This window comes from Pygoscelis adeliae, unplaced genomic scaffold (assembly GCF_000699105.1).
Source record: "Pygoscelis adeliae isolate BGI_AS28 unplaced genomic scaffold, ASM69910v1 Scaffold57, whole genome shotgun sequence".
NCBI lineage: Eukaryota > Metazoa > Chordata > Aves > Sphenisciformes > Spheniscidae > Pygoscelis > Pygoscelis adeliae.
Window position 1 is genome coordinate 7,093,903 of NW_008825615.1, and position 18,627 is coordinate 7,112,529.

Genomic DNA, 18,627 nt, shown 5'->3' on the forward strand with positions numbered 1-18,627 from the left:
GGGTCCCGCGGCGGCGGCGCCCGTCTCCATGGCCTCGGGGGGCTTCACCTGCCGCCCGCGCCGCTAAATGCGTTCGATCTTGAGGACGCGGCGGTGTCGGAGAGTGTTAGGTTAAACACGGCCCTGCGTCCTGACAGGGATCGGGGCTTTGTCCTCAGCACTGATGGCGGGGAGCGGGCGTGCAGCCCTGTTAACTTAATTCACGTGTAAAACCTGTCCTTGGCTTGGTGTCTCTTCAGTGAAGACAAGTGGGTAATTCCAGCTTAGATGCCGTCCCAGCTGTTAACGACTGCTGGCGTCCACCGAGGTTATGGCAGAATTTCATTTTAAGACAGAATTTGAGTAAGACTAATTGCTTGTTATGGGAAGTATGGAGAGGAAGGAAGGTGGAAGAAGGCGAGAAGATAGTTATAGGAGAGGAGGATCGTTATGGGGTCAGGGCTTAACAACAGAGCTAACGTGTTTAGGGGGTTGTCTGTGCTGTTTGGTTTCCCAGAACAGACAAACTATAGAGAGTAAAGTAAGATTTTGAATTTCTTAAGTATGCCATGCGAAAATACTCTAACCTACTTGGGAAACGCATAACTGCAGCAAGAGGGGCTGCTAACAAAATGACTTAAAAGTGCCAGAAAGAGAGAAATTTGAGTTCAAATCGGTTATTAAAGCAATATGTTCTTAAGTTTGCACAATGCAGCATGTTCCAGTTGAGGTGGTTCACCTCACCCACAAGGAACAATAGAGCAGAATAGCAACTTCCTTTAACTGCCGTGCAACTTGCAGCACAGACCTATTATTTTATCTGCAATTTAAGAATCTTGTTCAATTATAGCTACAGTATTATAAAACATGCCCCTGAAATCAGAATTAACTATAGATGTAGAACCCAAGACTACCAATCAAGGTAAGACCTTGAACATCATGGTTGGCAGCCTTAAACTTTAGGGGGGGTGAATGTCTGTGTCTCCTCGATTGTGGTAGTCTCCTGAAGAGGTGGGTGACTGAAATGCATCTGGAATCTTCTCGAATCTTCTGTTCTGTTAACTTGATCTCATATTCTCAGGTATTGTGAATGCACTTAGTGGGAAGACAGGGAAGCAATAATTTAGCAGCCATTTGTTTCAGACTTGCAGATCTACATGTTTGTTAGATTTTTATGATAAACTAATTACAGTTCAAAAAAATCTGACATGAGTGATCTTAAGTTCTTGCACGTCTGTTTTGTGGAGCTTGCTCTCCAGACAAGGTGTATACTAGTAAGAGGCTTCCAGAGAAAGAGTAATGGATGTTCCAGTTAATCTGTAATTCTAATAATCTGTTATTATTGTTTAACCCCAGCAAATACAGGCAGTGGAAAGGTTAAATAGCTTTACCTGTAATTATATTCATTGTTATAAATTATATGACTATACGTTTTTCTACTGAAGGCAAATTGCTTTTTAAACAATAATAAAGGACAATGAAGCTGCTCGACTAGTTTTTGTGCAATGAGGACTTCCTGCTTTTGGTGCTTATTGTTTTTAAAGTAAGCAATAAAATCTTGGCTGCTCTCCTTCATGACATTTAAAAATCAGATATGCCTCTTTCAAATGCTACTGAGGCAAGACTTGCAATTACAGCAGATCTGGAAGACGTTTTGCATATTTGCACAGTAACCTCACTTATTACTCATTTACTAAATGAACATAGCAAATACAGCCTGTCTGTGTCATTTTAACAACTTGTGCAGCCATAATGAACTTCACATAAGGTTGGTCACGGTTAGAGACTTCAAAAGTGGGAAAGTTCTACTACTTTCATGAAAAATACAGTCTTGCAGAAAGGCTTTGTTGGTGCCCCCACTGAAAAAGACAAAATCACACAGGCTCATTCCTCCTTTAAAGGAGGTTACTGGGAAGGGGAGAGTCTTTAGTTAGCTTATCCACAGGGCATGTTTTTTGCTTCTTACTGCAGATCAGAGAATCCTGTCAAGAGACATACTGCGGTAGCAGATGAAGCTCCAGTCAATCCTGTTGTTCGTAGATATATTTGTTCTAGTCATCATTTGAATTCTGAATAGTCAGAGAAAGATGAGATCACTGTAGACTGCTGTAATATCTGCAGGTGCTGATCCCCAAACCCTCCCAGAGTTTAAGACGTCCACGTTATAAAATTTTCTGTTAGCACCATAGTTTCCTCACAAGGGGGAAAACTCCACCCCCAAACTATTTGTAAATTCAGCAGATTCTCCAAGTAGTTTCTCAACAATTTGACATTTCTCCTCAGTAGGTTCAGATATTCCCAGTTAATAAAGAGTATCTGCAGATCTGTGAACTGTATTTTGTATAGATACAAAATTTATTGCCACTGGTCATGTGCTGGCCAAGTTACAGCTCAACTCTGATCTGAATCTCCTGGTACTGATGAATGATCTCTGCCAAATGCTCCTGTATACTACTGTAGAAGGGGAATCAATAACCGTGTTACAGTACAAAGTCTGATATCTGGGTTTAAACAGCTGACAGAGTCGACTTAATGCTATAACACAGATTTTATGCTGAATCTAAGACTCATTTTCCTTTGTCAACTTCATTGTTGTATGGTGACTGCGGAAGAGGGGCGTACTGGGCAACTGGGAAACTGTTGCTGTTTCACAGTGCCACCACAGTGTTTGCCATTTGCCTTTCTGCTAGTTTTCTCTGTTTGGCAGCTGTCAGCAAATGCATATTCCTTTATAAGCAAACTCATAGAAGGAAAACTTGTCCTAGAAAACAGCCTGGAATCTCAATGGCTGTTCTTTAACACTACTTTAAGAGTCTCTGTTTTTTCTTGAATCGTTTTCACATATATGACAGGCTTCCCGCTAATCTTGGGGTGTTTTTTTTTAGTGTGAAGTTCTACTTTGAATAAATATTACTGTATTTTGGAGAGGACTTTTGAAACCATGTTTCTAAATCCATTTCTGCAGACCACACACCACACTTCCACTGCAGCCCCTACACTTGTGCGGGTAGCTACCAGTTGTCTAAACCAGAATTACATTTATTTTGCACATCAATAGAAAAGTGGGCTTTTTTTTTTCCCCTACCCTCAGCCTCTACCCCTATTGAATACACCCCTTAAGACTAGAACAATTAGCTTGTTGTCTTGCCTATGTTTTTCTTACCCATAAATTTCCGAAGTTATTAGTAAAAACTGCTTATCAGTTGTTCTTATTTTGTTAGGTTCTGTTAAAACAAAAAAATTTCATTTACTCTCATTTCAGTCCCTGCATGCTGCTCAGCTCGCTACAATCTAGCACTACTGGCCTTTTTTGGGTTCTTCCTCCTGTACGCATTACGTGTGAACCTAAGTGTTGCTCTGGTGGATATGGTAGAACCTAACACAAGCTTAGCAAAGAATACGACTTCCAACGTGTGTCCAGAGCATTCCTCCACCATAAATGTTCCTCGCAACACAACGGTGAGATCTTAAACATATTGTCCTGTAATGTGGCATGTAAAAGTCTTTTTAATAGAGGTCTGTGATTGATGACTCATGCTTAGGTGGCAAGAGAACAGGCTGCGCTTTACCGGATGGCATTTTCAGTGGTTCTTTTAAAGCTATTCTGAAAAATAATAGCCTTAAATGACTAGCTAATTTAGAAGTGCTGTACTCAGGGTCAGGTTTTTCTGCGTACATCCTTTCTGCGCTATTCCTTACAAATTGGCTAATCTGACCTTGTAGATATATTATGAGTCACTGTTTTATATGCCAGTGATCAACTATTACTGTTACCTCTGCGTCAGAGCTCACATCACTGTCCATATTTGCCTGTTCTTCGTACAGTCTCAACGGCATGAAACGTCATTACAAATTAATATGTAATATTGTTCTCCTTACTTCTTTGATCTCTTTCCCAGATCATGATCCTTATCTTCATATCCTTTATCTCTTACTTCCCTTCCAGTAATCCTTAAAATCACATTTGTTAACTGAACAGAACTGTTGGATATGAAAAAATGCTTTAAAGAAAAAAAAAGCACAAAAAGCCACCCAACTTTGTGAATTTGGACTTGCATAGATCTGACCTTATAATTGAAGTTTATTACCGAGCACTCTTGCCATCTTCCTGCCTTTATTCTGTTTGCTTGTTTAGAGGTCATTTATTATTTATCACAAGCAAATTATAACTGCAAACTTTATGGGAGGAAGATTCTGTCTCATCACTTCTGTGAAATGTATGCTGCTTATTTAGATGCTCATAAATTGGGCTTTTGGAAGTGGTCCTAAACTTCAAAATCACTTTATTGGGCAACAACAGTTCATGACTTCTTGCTGACTTTCTTTACAGCTTCAGGCTCCTTATCTCGATCATCTTTGGTTTTCTTACTTTGTCCACTAAACTCATCTTCCCTCTGCTGTGCTTATCCCATTCTTCCACCTACCCTTGTGCATCCTGTCCTTGGCTGCTCTCTTTCTTTATATTAAATTCAGGCATCTGCATCTCCTTGTGTGCTTTTCTGTCCATAAATTTTCTGCAGGAAAAGCCATTTTCTAGAGCGTGACAGAATGTCCACACTGTGATACAGAAGTGGGATTCACACTCATGCAGACTATGTAGCCTGTATTTGTGTCACCTAACCCAAGTTGTGTAGAACTCAGAAAGGGATAACTGCTCAAGCACTTACATTCCACATTGTGGGATTTTCATACCTGAGCTAGATATGTCTGGACAGCCTGTAAACTACGTGAATTAGCTTTCAGCACAACTTTGACTGCAGTATAGATGTGTAGAGGAAGGAGACCCTAGGGTGGAGGCCATGTAAGATTTGTAATTTAGGTGTAAAGGACGGATCAAAGTTATATAAAATATGGTCAGAGAAACTGCTATTTTGAACTTACTGCATTTTGGTTGGTTTTTTCTTTTTTTTCTCTTTTTAGGGGGAGAAGTATTCTTGGGATGCTGATACTCAGGGATGGATCCTTGGTTCTTTTTTCTATGGCTATATCATTACTCAGATTCCAGGAGGATATCTTGCAAGCAAAATTGGAGGGAAGCTGTTACTGGGGTTTGGCGTCTTTGGTACCTCTGTATTCACCTTGCTTACTCCCTTAGCTGCAAATTTGGGGGTTGGCTACCTCATAGCTGTCAGAGCCTTGGAAGGACTGGGAGAGGTAATCCTTTTTCTCTATGTAACTTGAAAATGTATCTGAATAATTTATTAATAAATTGTAGTGATTAGACCCTGTGGGTGTCAGTATGCTGGAGTAGTGTATGGATTGTTTCATTTTGAGTAGCTTAGTTTTAATTTTTTTGAATAATTAAAAAGTTTGCCCTGTATTTTAGCCTAAGCTTTTCGTATAAGAAAAAAGTTTTATTTGTAAGGACACTTGAGACAAAGCTAGAATTATCCCTTCTCATTTGTCAGAAACCGGGAGCTCAGAACAGTATCGTTTGTATTCTTGTAGCTTTTCCAGTATATACAGAATCAAAAGCAGGAGAAATTAATTCTGCCTACTTACTCTCATGCCTTGCACACTTTTTTAAAGTGGTTTCTTGCTAAACAAGAAATTAACAGATTGTACTACTGCTTTTTAATGAAATATGCTTTGAAACATGCAAAGTTGAAGGGAGTTCTAAAATTGTTGCATTTCAACAGAATGAAATGTTGTTTTCTAGGGTGTTACCTTCCCAGCTATGCATTCAATGTGGTCTTCTTGGGCTCCTCCACTGGAACGCAGCAAGCTCCTTAGTATTTCATATGCAGGTGAGAAATTCCCACGCCGATAACGGGATTATACATTTTTACTGCAGTAACAGGGAGGATTGACTTAAATCAAAGGGATTTATATTGTAAATTTTAATCAGCATTTAATCTGGAAAGCATAACATTGAATTAAATCTTGCTTTGTATTCATTATCTTCATTTATTCATGGCTCTTATAACTCTGAGAAAAGGTATTGATCTGCAACTAAGTATAAACTTCAGACTAACTTTGGTATAAAGTGGTGCAAAGAGTTACTGTGAAGCTGATTAATAGAAGATACTGTAAATAAAGGAGATTTAGTATCAGGAACAAAAAAGCTGAGGCAGAATCAGGGGATAGAGGTGTTTGGTTGGTTGGGTTTTTTGGGGTTAAGTGTTTTTGGAGGAACTCGAGGAAGAAAACATCCAAGGTCCCAGGTATTGCTGCAAGAGCTCCTTGTCAGAGTCCAATACTCCCTGACCAGATTCTTTTAGACATTCTACATGTGGAAGGTGTAATGTTTGATATCAGTTTTACTTATTTGAAGATACTTGATGTTACACAGGATTTTTGATTTAGCAGAGTGATACAAAATACATTTGTACTGTGCTTGCAGTGTAAGTTAACACTTAGCAAAATATAGCAATTGCAATACACATTTGCATTACTGGTCTCTAATGTGCTCACCGTCATGATGCTGGAATCCCCAGTCGCCAGGAAGGAATACGCAGGTTGAAGGCAGCTCAAGTATGTTTGTTCTCTTAGAAATTCTGTTGTTAGTTGTTTAGTTTTTATATTTTATGTTGGGATGAGCCATGTATTCACTCCCCTCATGCTGGTCTGGCTAACTCAGGGAGACAGTCCCATTTTTAATGAACTCAGGGAGAAACATTTACACCACCAGCTGATCCACTCAACAGTTGATATAGTCAGGTGAGCCACTCAACTGACATAGCTGTTTATCTAAAACAAAGGCCACCCTCTGGTCCCCTTTGTGTTGAGATAAAGTCAGCTTTCTTTGCAGCAGCTGTGGTCAGTCACACCCTGTATTATTCCCTGAGCTTCATGGACACATTGCTCTTGCCCATCTCCACTGAGCCTTCAATTGTTTTAGGGGTTTATTGGTCGGTCACGTTGCTCAATGCAGTATTTGTGGGGCAGGTGAAAAATGTAGCTTTCTAAATTTACTAGTCAAAATTGATATTATTTCTTTGAGGATGACAAATTTTGCATTCACTTAATGAAGTAATGGTTTGTTTTACTCACTCTTGTTAGTATTAATTCTGTTACAGCTTTCTTATTCGACGTGGTTTTCATCAAGAAGACAGGGCTATACCATGTAAACTGCAGCTACAGTTTCTCAAGCAGCTAAGCCAGTTTAGTGGCTCACTTGTGCCAACAGGAAGGAAGCCTTAATCCTTTCTTTCTCACACTTCCTCACTTCCTTCCTAGCCAAGTGTCTCATTCCTTCCTTTGTGCTATTTCAGGCACTCATCAGACCCTTCCATGAGCCACTTAACCCACCTAATGCAGCAGAAAGCTTTCTCTCTTTTTTTTGGTATCTGTTTTCTGCCATATTAGTGAATTAAATCTGCTTTAAAAGTCTTCATGTGAGAGCCAGCACACAAGTTAAGCAGAGAGCACAGAGTTGGGATTGACATCTACTGAATTTAACAATTGGGAGCTTTTAAACTGTCCTTTTGTCTTGTGAAACTATATGCTAGTGTACTAGTGAGAAGAAGCTGTGGCTTTGAACTGCCAATTGTTAGCAGTCATGGATGGATCAGGCATCTTGTGTAAACTTAGCAGAGTGTTTCTTTTTCCCCACATTTTCATGGTTGGCAGTCATGTGGTCTGTGGTCACGATCATGTTGATTTTCTAAGAGAACATATGATTGAGGTTATATGTAGTTGTTATTTTGTTTTATATTTTGCATAAAGTATGTGGTTTTATTGTTCGTGGCTGAAGCTTTCTGCCTCAAATAAAAATTATTGTTTCCATGAAGATGGAATCGAGGCAGCCAGTGTATCAACATAATATAATGTTTTCTGAGTTGAGATTAGGTTTGGAGAAGTGATCGTATAACTAACATTGAGAGACAAGGTCTACTATTTATCACCAATAGAGTTCTTAAGTATGTAAATAATATGGGTTGGGTTTCTGGTTTAGATTTGGGGCGGTGGGGGGAACCTGCCATCCTTTGCAAAATGAATATTGAATTACAAAGTCAAGAATAGTTCTTTCCTGCTTTTGGCTTGTATCTGAACTGGAATCTGCTTATCTTTCCCTTCTTCCTTGCCTGATCCTACACCCTGTCGAACTCAGGGACAGTGGGATTTGAACCTGCTGGTCATATGGATGCCTTCTGGCTCTTGTTTCTAGCATTCCTGTTTCTGTGGAGCTAGTAGCAGTTATGAGAAATGCAAATTGATTATATCAAGTCAGAATATTCCCCCCCACCCCCCAAGTCCTTAACTGTACTGTGGTCAGCGCTCTCGTGTTTTGCAGCAACGCCAGTTGACTACTTTGCATTGTTTTGGATGTACTAGAGCCATCGCTTTATTGGAGATGAATGTGCTAAGAATGCCTGTCTTTTATTGCTTTTTGCTTGTAATTTTGGATGCTTTAGGGCTTTGTGACTCCGTTTACTTCGAGCTGCCAAAGCAGCTTATTGTGCCTGTATTTCTTTAAGGTGAAATGGCAGCCCTCTAGTGGTGGTGACAAATCTTTTCTGCATGATTTATTACAGAAAAATAAAATAAAGTAACTGTGAAATGCCACTTAGTTTAAGGGGCTTATAGGACATCTAATTATTGTTTTTCCACTTGGTTTTGCTTTCTTCCGGTAGGTGCACAGCTGGGAACTGTTGTCTCTCTGCCACTCTCTGGTTTAATTTGCTACTATATGAACTGGGTTTATGTGTTTTACATATTTGGTAAGTGGTTTTTTTAATTATTAAAAGTACAATCCATATTCTTTTTTAAAACCATGGTATATTATAAAACTTATTTTAAGTTTTAAAAACGTGGTTGACATATAGGGTTGCTATTTTATTCCTCCTGGGAAATTGGAGATATTTAAAGCTAAGTAGATTACTCAGTGTGGCTATGTAAGCCTTGCTTCCAATGAGCAAAGCTGTCTCTGAGTTGGACAATAGGCTGAAATTTCTTATTTGAAGTGTGAAATTGAGTTAATAACTTTAATCCCAGGAACAAACTTCTACTCTGAATGAAAGAACATGTGAAAAGTTACTGCTGCTTTAAATGGAAACTGTGTGGAAAATCGCTCTAGCGGTCACAGGAATCCTGAAGGAATGCCCAAAATGCAAGGCATAGCATGTTTATTGTGAGTTACGTTCTAGAAGAAGCTCAAACACAGAAAATATTTTCTAACAGCATGTCATAGATCTAACTGATGCTTTTTATAGGTCTATTTGCATGCCTGAGCCGTTTTGTATTCTGCATGGGGAAGGGAGAATCGGAATAAAAGACAAGGGTTACACTTTCGTCAACAAAACCACCCCCAATTTTTGTATAAATAAAATGGGTTCAAATCAAAGAATTGGACAAAATGAAATAAGTTACATTGTTATAGTTACATAAAAGTACAGTTGATTTGGACTGACTACTGAAAAGTTACCTTTTTCAAATTACAGTCCTGGGGTTTGGCTTAAAAAAGAAAAGGAGAACTGGTACATCAGTTAAGCTGTATGTAGTGATATTCTGTGTATGTGCACAAAGTATTTTTTGTGATTAATATGATTTTTTTTTTTTTTTTCTCTCTGGGTGAGCCATATCCTTTGTGGCTGTTCCATGTGACTGATAAAAATACAATATATATGTGTATGCAATTTTCTTGCTGTATGAGGCACTTCCAAGAGGAAGAAAAAAAAAAGCCACAAAAAAACACTTTCCTGCTTAGTCCTCTTTGTTTATTACCTCTAAATGTGCATTGTTAAGCCACTTTGGGGAACTACTGTTTGTAAGTAGATAGAAAAATAATGTTCATTAAAATTATATTAGAGTATTTGGAAAAAACTTCTAACTAAATCATCTGAGAGTGTTATTTACTAGGTATAATTGCTTATGTTTTTAGTTCTATCTCTTTATCCATCTTTTCCCAACAAATAGGTACACTTGGCGTGTTATGGTTCTTCTTCTGGATGTGGTTGGTTAGTGACACACCAGAAACTCACAGGAGCATTTCACATGCTGAAAGAGAATATATACTCTCTTCTCTAAAAGATCAGGTACAGCACTTTAGTATAGTCATACTTACTTAAGTAAGAACATAAAGCACAAATATTGTGATTAGCATCATGCTCTGTTGATGTCTAGAGAAACATCCTTAATCTGAGATAGAGGCAGAATTTGGCAAACAAAAAAACAAGAATACAGTGCAGTTGTATAAGTGAGAAACAATTGGTAATTGGACAAAGCATTTGTAATAATGCCTTTTGTCACAGACGTTGTTGCGATGCTTTTTAAATAAAAAGCTCAAGTCTATCACTTCTCTTTAAACTAGATCCAGCACTGTATAACGTCTTTAAACTAAACAATACAACATTTTACAACTTTTTTTCAATGTGTCTTCTAGAGTAAGAAAGAGATTACTGTTTGCAGAGAAAACATTTTGAAAACGCTAATGAGCCAGTTCCTAAAGTGTGCATAAGAATTTATTCCTGTGAGTGGGGATATGTATTTACAACCTGTGAAGCTGGCTGAGTGACCGAAGTTAATATCTAGGATTGAGTAGGAAAGATCCAGCTAAATAAACACGAGGGGTGACTTTAAATATTTAATCATTTATAGTAAAAGAAGGAGGCAACAAATTCAACAAGGGAAGGCATGCTTTTGGAAATTCTGATTACAAAACATAATAGTAATTGGTTTACTTTGCAATAGTAAACAACAGAGCAGTAACATACATTAGGTTACCTTCAGTGAGAACTGAACACAGTAATTCATTCATTGCTGATGACTTGCATCTATCAACTGAGACTCATTTTGTGCTGTTCAGAATGAATGATCAGCCTAGATTTGGGTAGGATCAAACACTGTATCTAGTAAATGTTCATGTCGATGTCCTGATCACTCTTTCTCTTCCCTTTTTCTCTGCCTCCTGCTTGCTAGCTTTCTACACAGAAATCTGTTCCTTGGAGACCTATACTGGAGTCCCTTCCGCTCTGGGCTATCGTTGTGGCACACTTCTCTTATAATTGGACTTTCTATACACTTCTTACGCTCTTGCCCACATACATGAAGGAGATCCTGCGGTTTGATGCACAGGAGGTGAGATAAATAAAAATACAGTCACTTTCTTCTGAATTAAAGGAATGAAATAACAGAAACCTTCCCTGCTGTTTAGAATAGAGGAACCTGTTTAAGAACCTTGGAATGTAAATGTATAGTTGGGAAATGGTAAAATAAATCCCCACAACTAAGTGGATACATTGAAAATGTTGCCTGCCTTGTAATTTCCACTTTTTTTCAGGACTTATTTGACATTTAGAATAATGCTAGCTTTCGAGCTCATTTTTCTGGTTGAAGATGCATGTTACCCATGTTTAACTGCTGATTTAAAACAGTAACTATAAAAATATTTTTCTGTTATATGGTTTGTATGATTGCTTCAGATTTTATAGCTTATTTTATGGCTTCTGAAATACTGTCTACTTTTCTTTGCTGACTTATAAAGGAGAACATTTCCAGGTAAAGAAAAATAAAACTAAGGAAATCATTGGACAAGTGGCATTTTTGAAAGTATTTTAAGGGGTGGGGGCAGGGAAGGGGCAGGGGGGAGCTTCAGTCTGATTGGATCCCTTTCCAAATTGTCACTTTCTTTCCTTTCCTCAATAAGCAGCAGAGTTAAAATACCTTTTTTTAGTAAGGTAAATAGGATGAAACAAAACCATAGACTTAAGGTCCAGAAATAGTGCTTTTCAAGGAAATTTTTAAAAATGAAATTATTTATCAGGGAAAAATTGCAGGGGTGGAACATTCTTATTTATAGCAATTACTTGACTGTACTGTTCTTTCTTTAATGAGACAGTTTCTGTGATAGCATAGTTTAGCTGGAGAGCTGGTACAGCTCAAGTAAAAAGGCGCTCAGAAATTTCAAGAAGTTTAGCTTAGTCTTTTCCTGGTTTAACACATGAGACTTCTTTAAAGCAAACTGAAGATGCACACCATGCAAGAAAGGTGATGCCAGCAATCTTGGGAGGAAAAGATGGGGAATCTCAGCGTTAGAAGAGAAGGTTGCAGTAGGGCAAGCTGGAAAAAACTAGCTGAAGCTGCTGGTTGGGTTCCTTATTATGCCTCTTGAGGGAATACATGCGTAAACGTCTATGAAAGTAATTTGCTACAACAGCCCTCGATTACGTGTTTTATAAAATGCCATTGCATTAAATGCTAACAGGTTCTGTTGTGAAGTGGTTTCCTATGTCGCTGGGTTATGTTTCTTCTTTTTGGAGTGTCTTAGAGTACTGACTGTTGTGAACATTTAAAAAAAAAAAAAAAAAAAGGCTTGCATAACAGTGTTGGACTAACTTTGTTGCCACACATTTAGATGGAAATTGTATAATATTTTAAACAGTAATGCAGTTGCTACAGTATAGTCCCAGTTTCCATCCTATAATAAAGGGATTGGTTAAAAATAATGCTGTGTCTTTGAACAGTGCTTCAAAAGAAGTTGTTTTTTTATTACTGAGACCATCTTCTATTTTTCAAAACTTTACTTACTGCTTTTGAAAGCTGAGCATTGAAACCCAACAGGCAGCATGTCTGAGTGCTGATAGAGTGGATTTCAGGTGGGGATGTGTGTTCTGGTCTCATTTCAAACTAAATTTCCCAGGAAAGCTTTCACTTCTTTGACAAATACACATTTTATAGTAGTGTATAAATGTTGGAGTATTTCTATTCAATAGCTATCCAAGTACCTCTTTTTAATCACAGATTAGGTCAAATTATAGCTCTGTTATCAGTGATTATCTGTAATTGTACGGAAAGGCTGTAAACTTACGCAGCTTAGTAGTACCTTTTGTTTCCCCTCATCAGAAAAACATGCAGAATCAGGCAGAAGTCTCTCAACAGGCCGAAGTCTCTAAACACTCTTGTTTAAAGTAATGGGAGTTAACAGGTGACTTCAGTGTAAGTAATGTCAGGTCCTGAATAATAGCTTTGCTTTGGGATCATAGGATGTCCAGCCTGGATCTAATGAAAGTCCTAGTTCTGTATCTTGTCTCTGATTACAGCCAGCATCAGATGTTTCAGCAGTCAGATATGTGATAATGTAATGTTGAAGAGTAGTACTCGTACAAAACCCTGAGATTCCATATAGCTTTCAAAATTCTGAATAATATTTAGAACTTCCACTTACTTGAGTAACTCACTCAATAGCCTGTCCTACTTGAAATTGGTGTTTCTGGAAACTTGCATGAACAGCTTAATGTCCACAAGATACCTTCACGTATAGTTTTCTTTTTCCTGAACCCAGTTGCTGATTTAACCTTTGAGTTTTTGGTCTGGCTGCATTGGTAGTTATGGATTGAGATGCAATGGAGAGTTTACACATTGATAGCTTTAAAATGCTTTGCTTTTTCTATCCCTAGGTTTCTCTTTTATGGTAATACCAAGAAGTTATGCGGATGGATGGTTTTGACACCTCTGGTTCAGTCTCTGTTAATGCTCCAGCACAAGTGATTTTTCAGCATATTGAATTGTCATTTCAGTGTTTCAACTGTCTTTTTTTATCTTCTTAACAGAATGGTTTTTTATCTGCCCTACCTTATTTTGGCTGCTGGTTATGTATAATTCTGTCTGGGCAAATTGCTGATTATTTACGGGAAAAACAGAACTTGTCCACTGTTTGTGTTCGCAAATCTTTTACCCTAATAGGTAGGTGCAAGTATCATCTCTCTTTGGAACCTATCATAGTATCAACCTGGGACAAATGAAGGGTTTGGCAGAGTAGTGTGACATTCTGCTGTGAGATTAGGCAGGATTGTGCATGGCTTGAGAGGAGCAGCTTTATTTGTACATTAATTTGTCGAGAGTAAATCCTACCTTTTCCATAAAAAAAGTAGGCCTATTGGATAAGAGATTGCCAAAAGCTTTGTTTAGGTCAAGATACATCATTCTTACAGCACACTGATTAAATAAATGGTCAGGTAGAACCACCATTAAAGTGGTGATAATTGCTTGACAGAATGGTACCTTGTGAATGGCTTTCTCGGACTGAGACAGGATATTGTTCTGCACGAGCCTATTCCCAACCCTGTGTTGTTCAGTGTTTTCATTATTTAAGACTTAAGTAACTGAATAGGAATACACTTGCAAAATTTACAGTTGTTACCAGGGTAGAAGAATGCAAATGGTCTTGACTAATTGGAAGGAGAGATGATCTCAAATCACCAAGAGATCAACAAGATCAGGTCTTTAACGAATACAGGTAAAAGGCTGTATTTAGGAAGAAGTCGATTGCTGATTAAAAGAGGGGGCAGGGGAAAGAAGGGAAAAAAAAAAAAAAGAGATTAGGCACAGGATCCACACAAGTTGCAGCCTGCTTGATGTATGCCCATCATTGCTGCCTTCTCAATTCTGCTGATTCAATTGCTTTCTTTAAAGCAGCTCTTAGAATAAACTCTCAAGCATTATTTTTTTTTATTTTATTTTAAGCCTACACCATTTTGGTGATCCAGTTTACTGCAGGGCCTCATACCCAAGTATGTATAACTGAGGGGGAAACATGCTGTTGTGTTAGGAAAAGTGGGACTGTTAGGTTGGCTTCATCAACAAAAGCATGTACTTGGAGCTGTTTACAGAGATCATGATGGGGTCATGTAAATGGGCTCTGGTACTGGGAAGTGGGTACCAAGTTGACTGCAGACGGGAAGCAGCATGCACTAGCTCATGATGGCTGCTAAGCTGTTTCCAGTACCTGATGTAAAAACTCTAAAGCTAGTCTGGGTTCTCTAAATTGTACAGCAGGCTCCTGTATAGATATGCCAGATGTTCAGATCTTGTAAACATGAAATAAAACTCATTCTAAAAGGTGCCTGCAAGAGAAATATGCATATATACCTATATATATGTATGTACTTGTATGAACTCTTCCAGCTCTACTTTATTATGATCTGCAGAAGTCAGTGTTTGTTCCTGAAACCTGGAGAGTTAAATGGGAATTTCTTTGCAGTGCACTGTTCACCCACCGGTGTCAGTGCAGCTTCTATTTATAACAATAAATAAAATTAATTAGTGAAGTCACTTTCAGTACAGGTTGATTTTTTGCTAATTTTTTATCTAGCTGAAGTTTGTTCTTTGCAGCTAGAGTGGGATTTTTCTGGTCTGGCTACCGTTTTCTGAGGCAGCAACAGATTTGCAACTCACCTGCTCTTCCTTACAGGCCCACTGTAATGCATGTAGTGCAGTGCTGGATTCTGTACACTGGGTGGTGGTGGAAGTTGTATAGAAAATGTATACACAGCGTAGAGCCTCTTAATGTCTCTCGTGTTAAAAGTCCATTGATTCTAAGATTTCTGTCTTAAAGGAATGATTGGACCTGCGGTGTTCTTAGTAGCAGCTGGATTCATAGGCTGCAACTATGCACTGGCTGTTGCATTTGTGACCATATCAACAACACTAGGAGGATTTTGCACATCTGGCTACAGCATCAACCATCTGGACATAGCACCTTCGTAAGTATTGCTGAAGCTATTGTTAGTGCACATGATGCATTTATGACCGCTTTTTTTTTTTTTGTATTGCTGGGGTGCCTGGGAGATTTAGCTATGGACCATGCGCTGTACAGACCTGCAGTGTAAACACTGACAGTGACTCAGGTTTACAGTTTTAAGCACTGTATCTGCAAAAAGTGCAAGTTTGGCAGAGGATATGATATGAACAACAGTTTAGAATAATTCCATTTTAGATCCTGCAGTAATAAATTATATAATTACAGGAATTATATTCAGTAGATTTTTGTCCTATTTGATTCATGATCTTAATAGGGCAGTGTTTTTGGAACAGCACAATACAATTAAGTGTTTCACTCTTTTAAACTTTTCCATCAGAGCTATCAACCTTTAGCATGAACATTACCATATTTAAGCACTGTGATACAGGCAAATTATTTGTATTTGAAAAACATTCTATACACTGGTATCAAAATCTTGTTATGAGTAGGTGACCTGTTATCAGTAGGTGACAAATCAGATATGTACAATTGCCCTTAAATTTCTAACTTTTAAGAATGGAAAGTTAGATTTCAGGCTGTAATTTCTCCAATGTGTTACAAATTCAGAATCTAACAGATCCATCAGTTTCCTGAGGAGCATGGATGTATGTGTATTCTTTTGAAAGTCCACGTAAGCATTCTTTGCACTGGTAAAAGTCAAGTACTTTGCTTTGTCATTCATTTACCTGTTTGCGGTAGCACTTAGATATGAGCAGGGTCAAATGACTTTATGACATGACCAAAGAAGGGAGTGTTTCTGTACTAATGTGTAAAATGAAAAGAGTTTAAGTGTACGTGAAGAGGGGTAAAAAACATTTTGTAGAAATGTTACCTAGAAAAAATTCTTAAGATCTGGGCAACTTATATGGGAGACCTCAGGTCCAAATCGAAGGTGGTATCCAGGCTTTGGCAACTGGAAGGATGGTGGTCGTGTCCACAATGACAGACAAGTTTTGACTTAACAGATGGATATGAAATAGTGGGAGCCCAATTAATCTTGGCAGGTGAGACTAGGTAGCAAGCAAGAGGGAAGGTGTCAGTGGCCAGCTATAAACAGCGTGTACTATGAATTGAATATGAAAGTAAGAAGAATAGCTTCTGTGATGCACTTTGTTTTAAATCAAGTAGAATTATGAATTTAGAAGACGTAGTTAAAGCAGTGCATCTGCAGTATTTTGGGGCAATTATACAACTTCTGTTTCAAGCTTAGCTTTGCAGAACTACAACAGTTAGTTTCCTAAAAATGTAAAACGTTGGCTAGGAGTTGGAGTTATTTTATGTCTCTGTGTTTAAAAATGCAGAACATAAGCATTAATGTCAAAAGACATTACTCCTGTAGGTTATTTAATGCCAGAACTTGGATATCTGTGCAGTTTTGATTTGCATCCTTTTCTCTGTGCATCACAAATTAGTCTTTGTGTCATTGTAATATTCCCCTGCACAGGACCTTTTCTTCACTCAGTACACAGGATGGATCCTGCTCTAGAAACAACTTAGCGTTGTGTAGAAAGGGAGACCCACATTCATTCCTAAACTCTCTACCTCATAGCTGTAGCAGCTGGAGAGCACATAATGGCTGAGCCAGGGCATTACAGGAGAAAAGAAGGGTCATGTTTAAGGTAGCTGAACATTGCTCTTGGGAATTCAGTCCTTTCAGTGCTCTGCCACAGAGTTTGCATGTGGTAAGTCAGTTGCATCAGACTCTAGTGCAATCATCTGTGAGGACCATGTTCGTACCCTCTGGCTTTAGGAATCTGGACTCTTAAGAGCTCTTTGGTTACAAAGTGTGATGGGAACTTCTTGAGGCTGGTTCAGACTACCATAATATGTAAAGGGAGTCTGCAGCAGCTGGAGTCCAAACTTAAACATCTCAGCTGAGAAGCTAATGTTGGATCCGGTGAGATTAATTGAGGCTTAGCTGATTTATTGCTTGTTTTCATATGCCTCTTCAAACTATTAAGTTCTGGTTTGCAAAAATGGTATTACTCTGAGTGCAGACAGAAGTCAGTGGAGCTGTGCTTTGAATATATGAACAATGCTGTTTAAATACTCTCAGAATGAGATCCTGAGGATCTCAAATCAAGCATCCAGTAGGCACATACATTCTTGGCTTATGTTTTAGATTCCTATCTATAGGATGGGTTTCACATTGTCATCTCCATCTCAAGAGTGTTGTGAAAATAAACTAGTATCGTGAAGCGTTCTACTGGAAAGTGTTTGGGATGATTAAAATTCTACTTGCAACAGCTGAATAGTATGCAGAAAGTAAGGCTTGGGTCCATGCATTGAGCAAGTGAAGTGAAACAAAATATTAAATGGTGCTCATCAAGTAAGTACAATTCATCCTGTCCACTGAGTGCAACACAGCTGTCACAGGAAAAAGGAAACTGCACAACTGCAGTGTGTGCCTCTGTGAGGCACAAGGAACTTCTGTATGCAGGTGACAGCTGAGGTTTCCAGAACTAGGATGTTGTGTGTGTTTTCTAATTTGAGAGATACTTCACTTCGTGTTTCTAATGTGTTTATTTCAAGGGTGAATTTGTATATGACGGTATACAGAGTATTTTAGGTGTTGAAAAAAGCCACAAGAAAAAAAATCATGTGGCATGACACTTCACCACGTGAGCTGCTGCTGATCCCTCTGACCAAGTCCCACTCTATTCTTCCTGCCCTCGACAAAGTCCTGCTTTTATTCCCTTTGCATTTAAACCATAGAATTTCCTCTAGCCCTTCTTTCCTCTCAGATAGGCTGAAGGGAGCATAGTGATTATGACTGCAGGAGAGGCAGGGGTCTTGCTGATAGTTCAGGAACTTTGGCCTGGCATTGCCTCTAGAGACAAATGGCCGCATATGCGGGAAAACTTTCTGGATGGGAACATGGTCAGAGCATATGCAATTTTATTGAAATCAGTGAGTCTCTATTCAGCATATGCATGCTTTAATTCAGGGTAAATCTGTCCAAATGGAGACAGAGAAGGAAAAGGGCATGTTGTTGTAACAAAGGTCGTAGGGGGAAAAAAAAAAAATCTTTAAATACAGTGTGCTGGTTTTGGCTGGCATAGAGTTAATTTTCTTCGTAGTGGCTAGTATGGGGCTATGTTTTGGATTTGTGCTGGAAACAGTGTTGATAACACAGGGATGTTTTCATTATTGCTGAGCAGTGCTTACACAGAGTCAAGGCCTTTTCC

The 18,627-nt window shown here is 38.6% G+C and overlaps 1 protein-coding gene across 1 annotated transcript in view; it reads left to right on the forward strand.

The window, feature by feature from the left end:
- The first annotated feature begins 846 nt into the window (after positions 1-846).
- Positions 847-18,627, forward strand: part of SLC17A5 (solute carrier family 17 (acidic sugar transporter), member 5) — a 24,104-nt gene continuing 6,323 nt past the window's right edge. The window contains exons 1-9 of the mRNA XM_009333148.1: positions 847-901; positions 3,242-3,438; positions 4,900-5,133; positions 5,639-5,726; positions 8,556-8,642; positions 9,838-9,956; positions 10,840-10,998; positions 13,470-13,602; positions 15,254-15,401. Of these exons, the coding sequence (XP_009331423.1) occupies positions 847-901; positions 3,242-3,438; positions 4,900-5,133; positions 5,639-5,726; positions 8,556-8,642; positions 9,838-9,956; positions 10,840-10,998; positions 13,470-13,602; positions 15,254-15,401 (1,220 nt within the window). The remainder of the gene's footprint in view (positions 902-3,241; positions 3,439-4,899; positions 5,134-5,638; positions 5,727-8,555; positions 8,643-9,837; positions 9,957-10,839; positions 10,999-13,469; positions 13,603-15,253; positions 15,402-18,627) is intronic.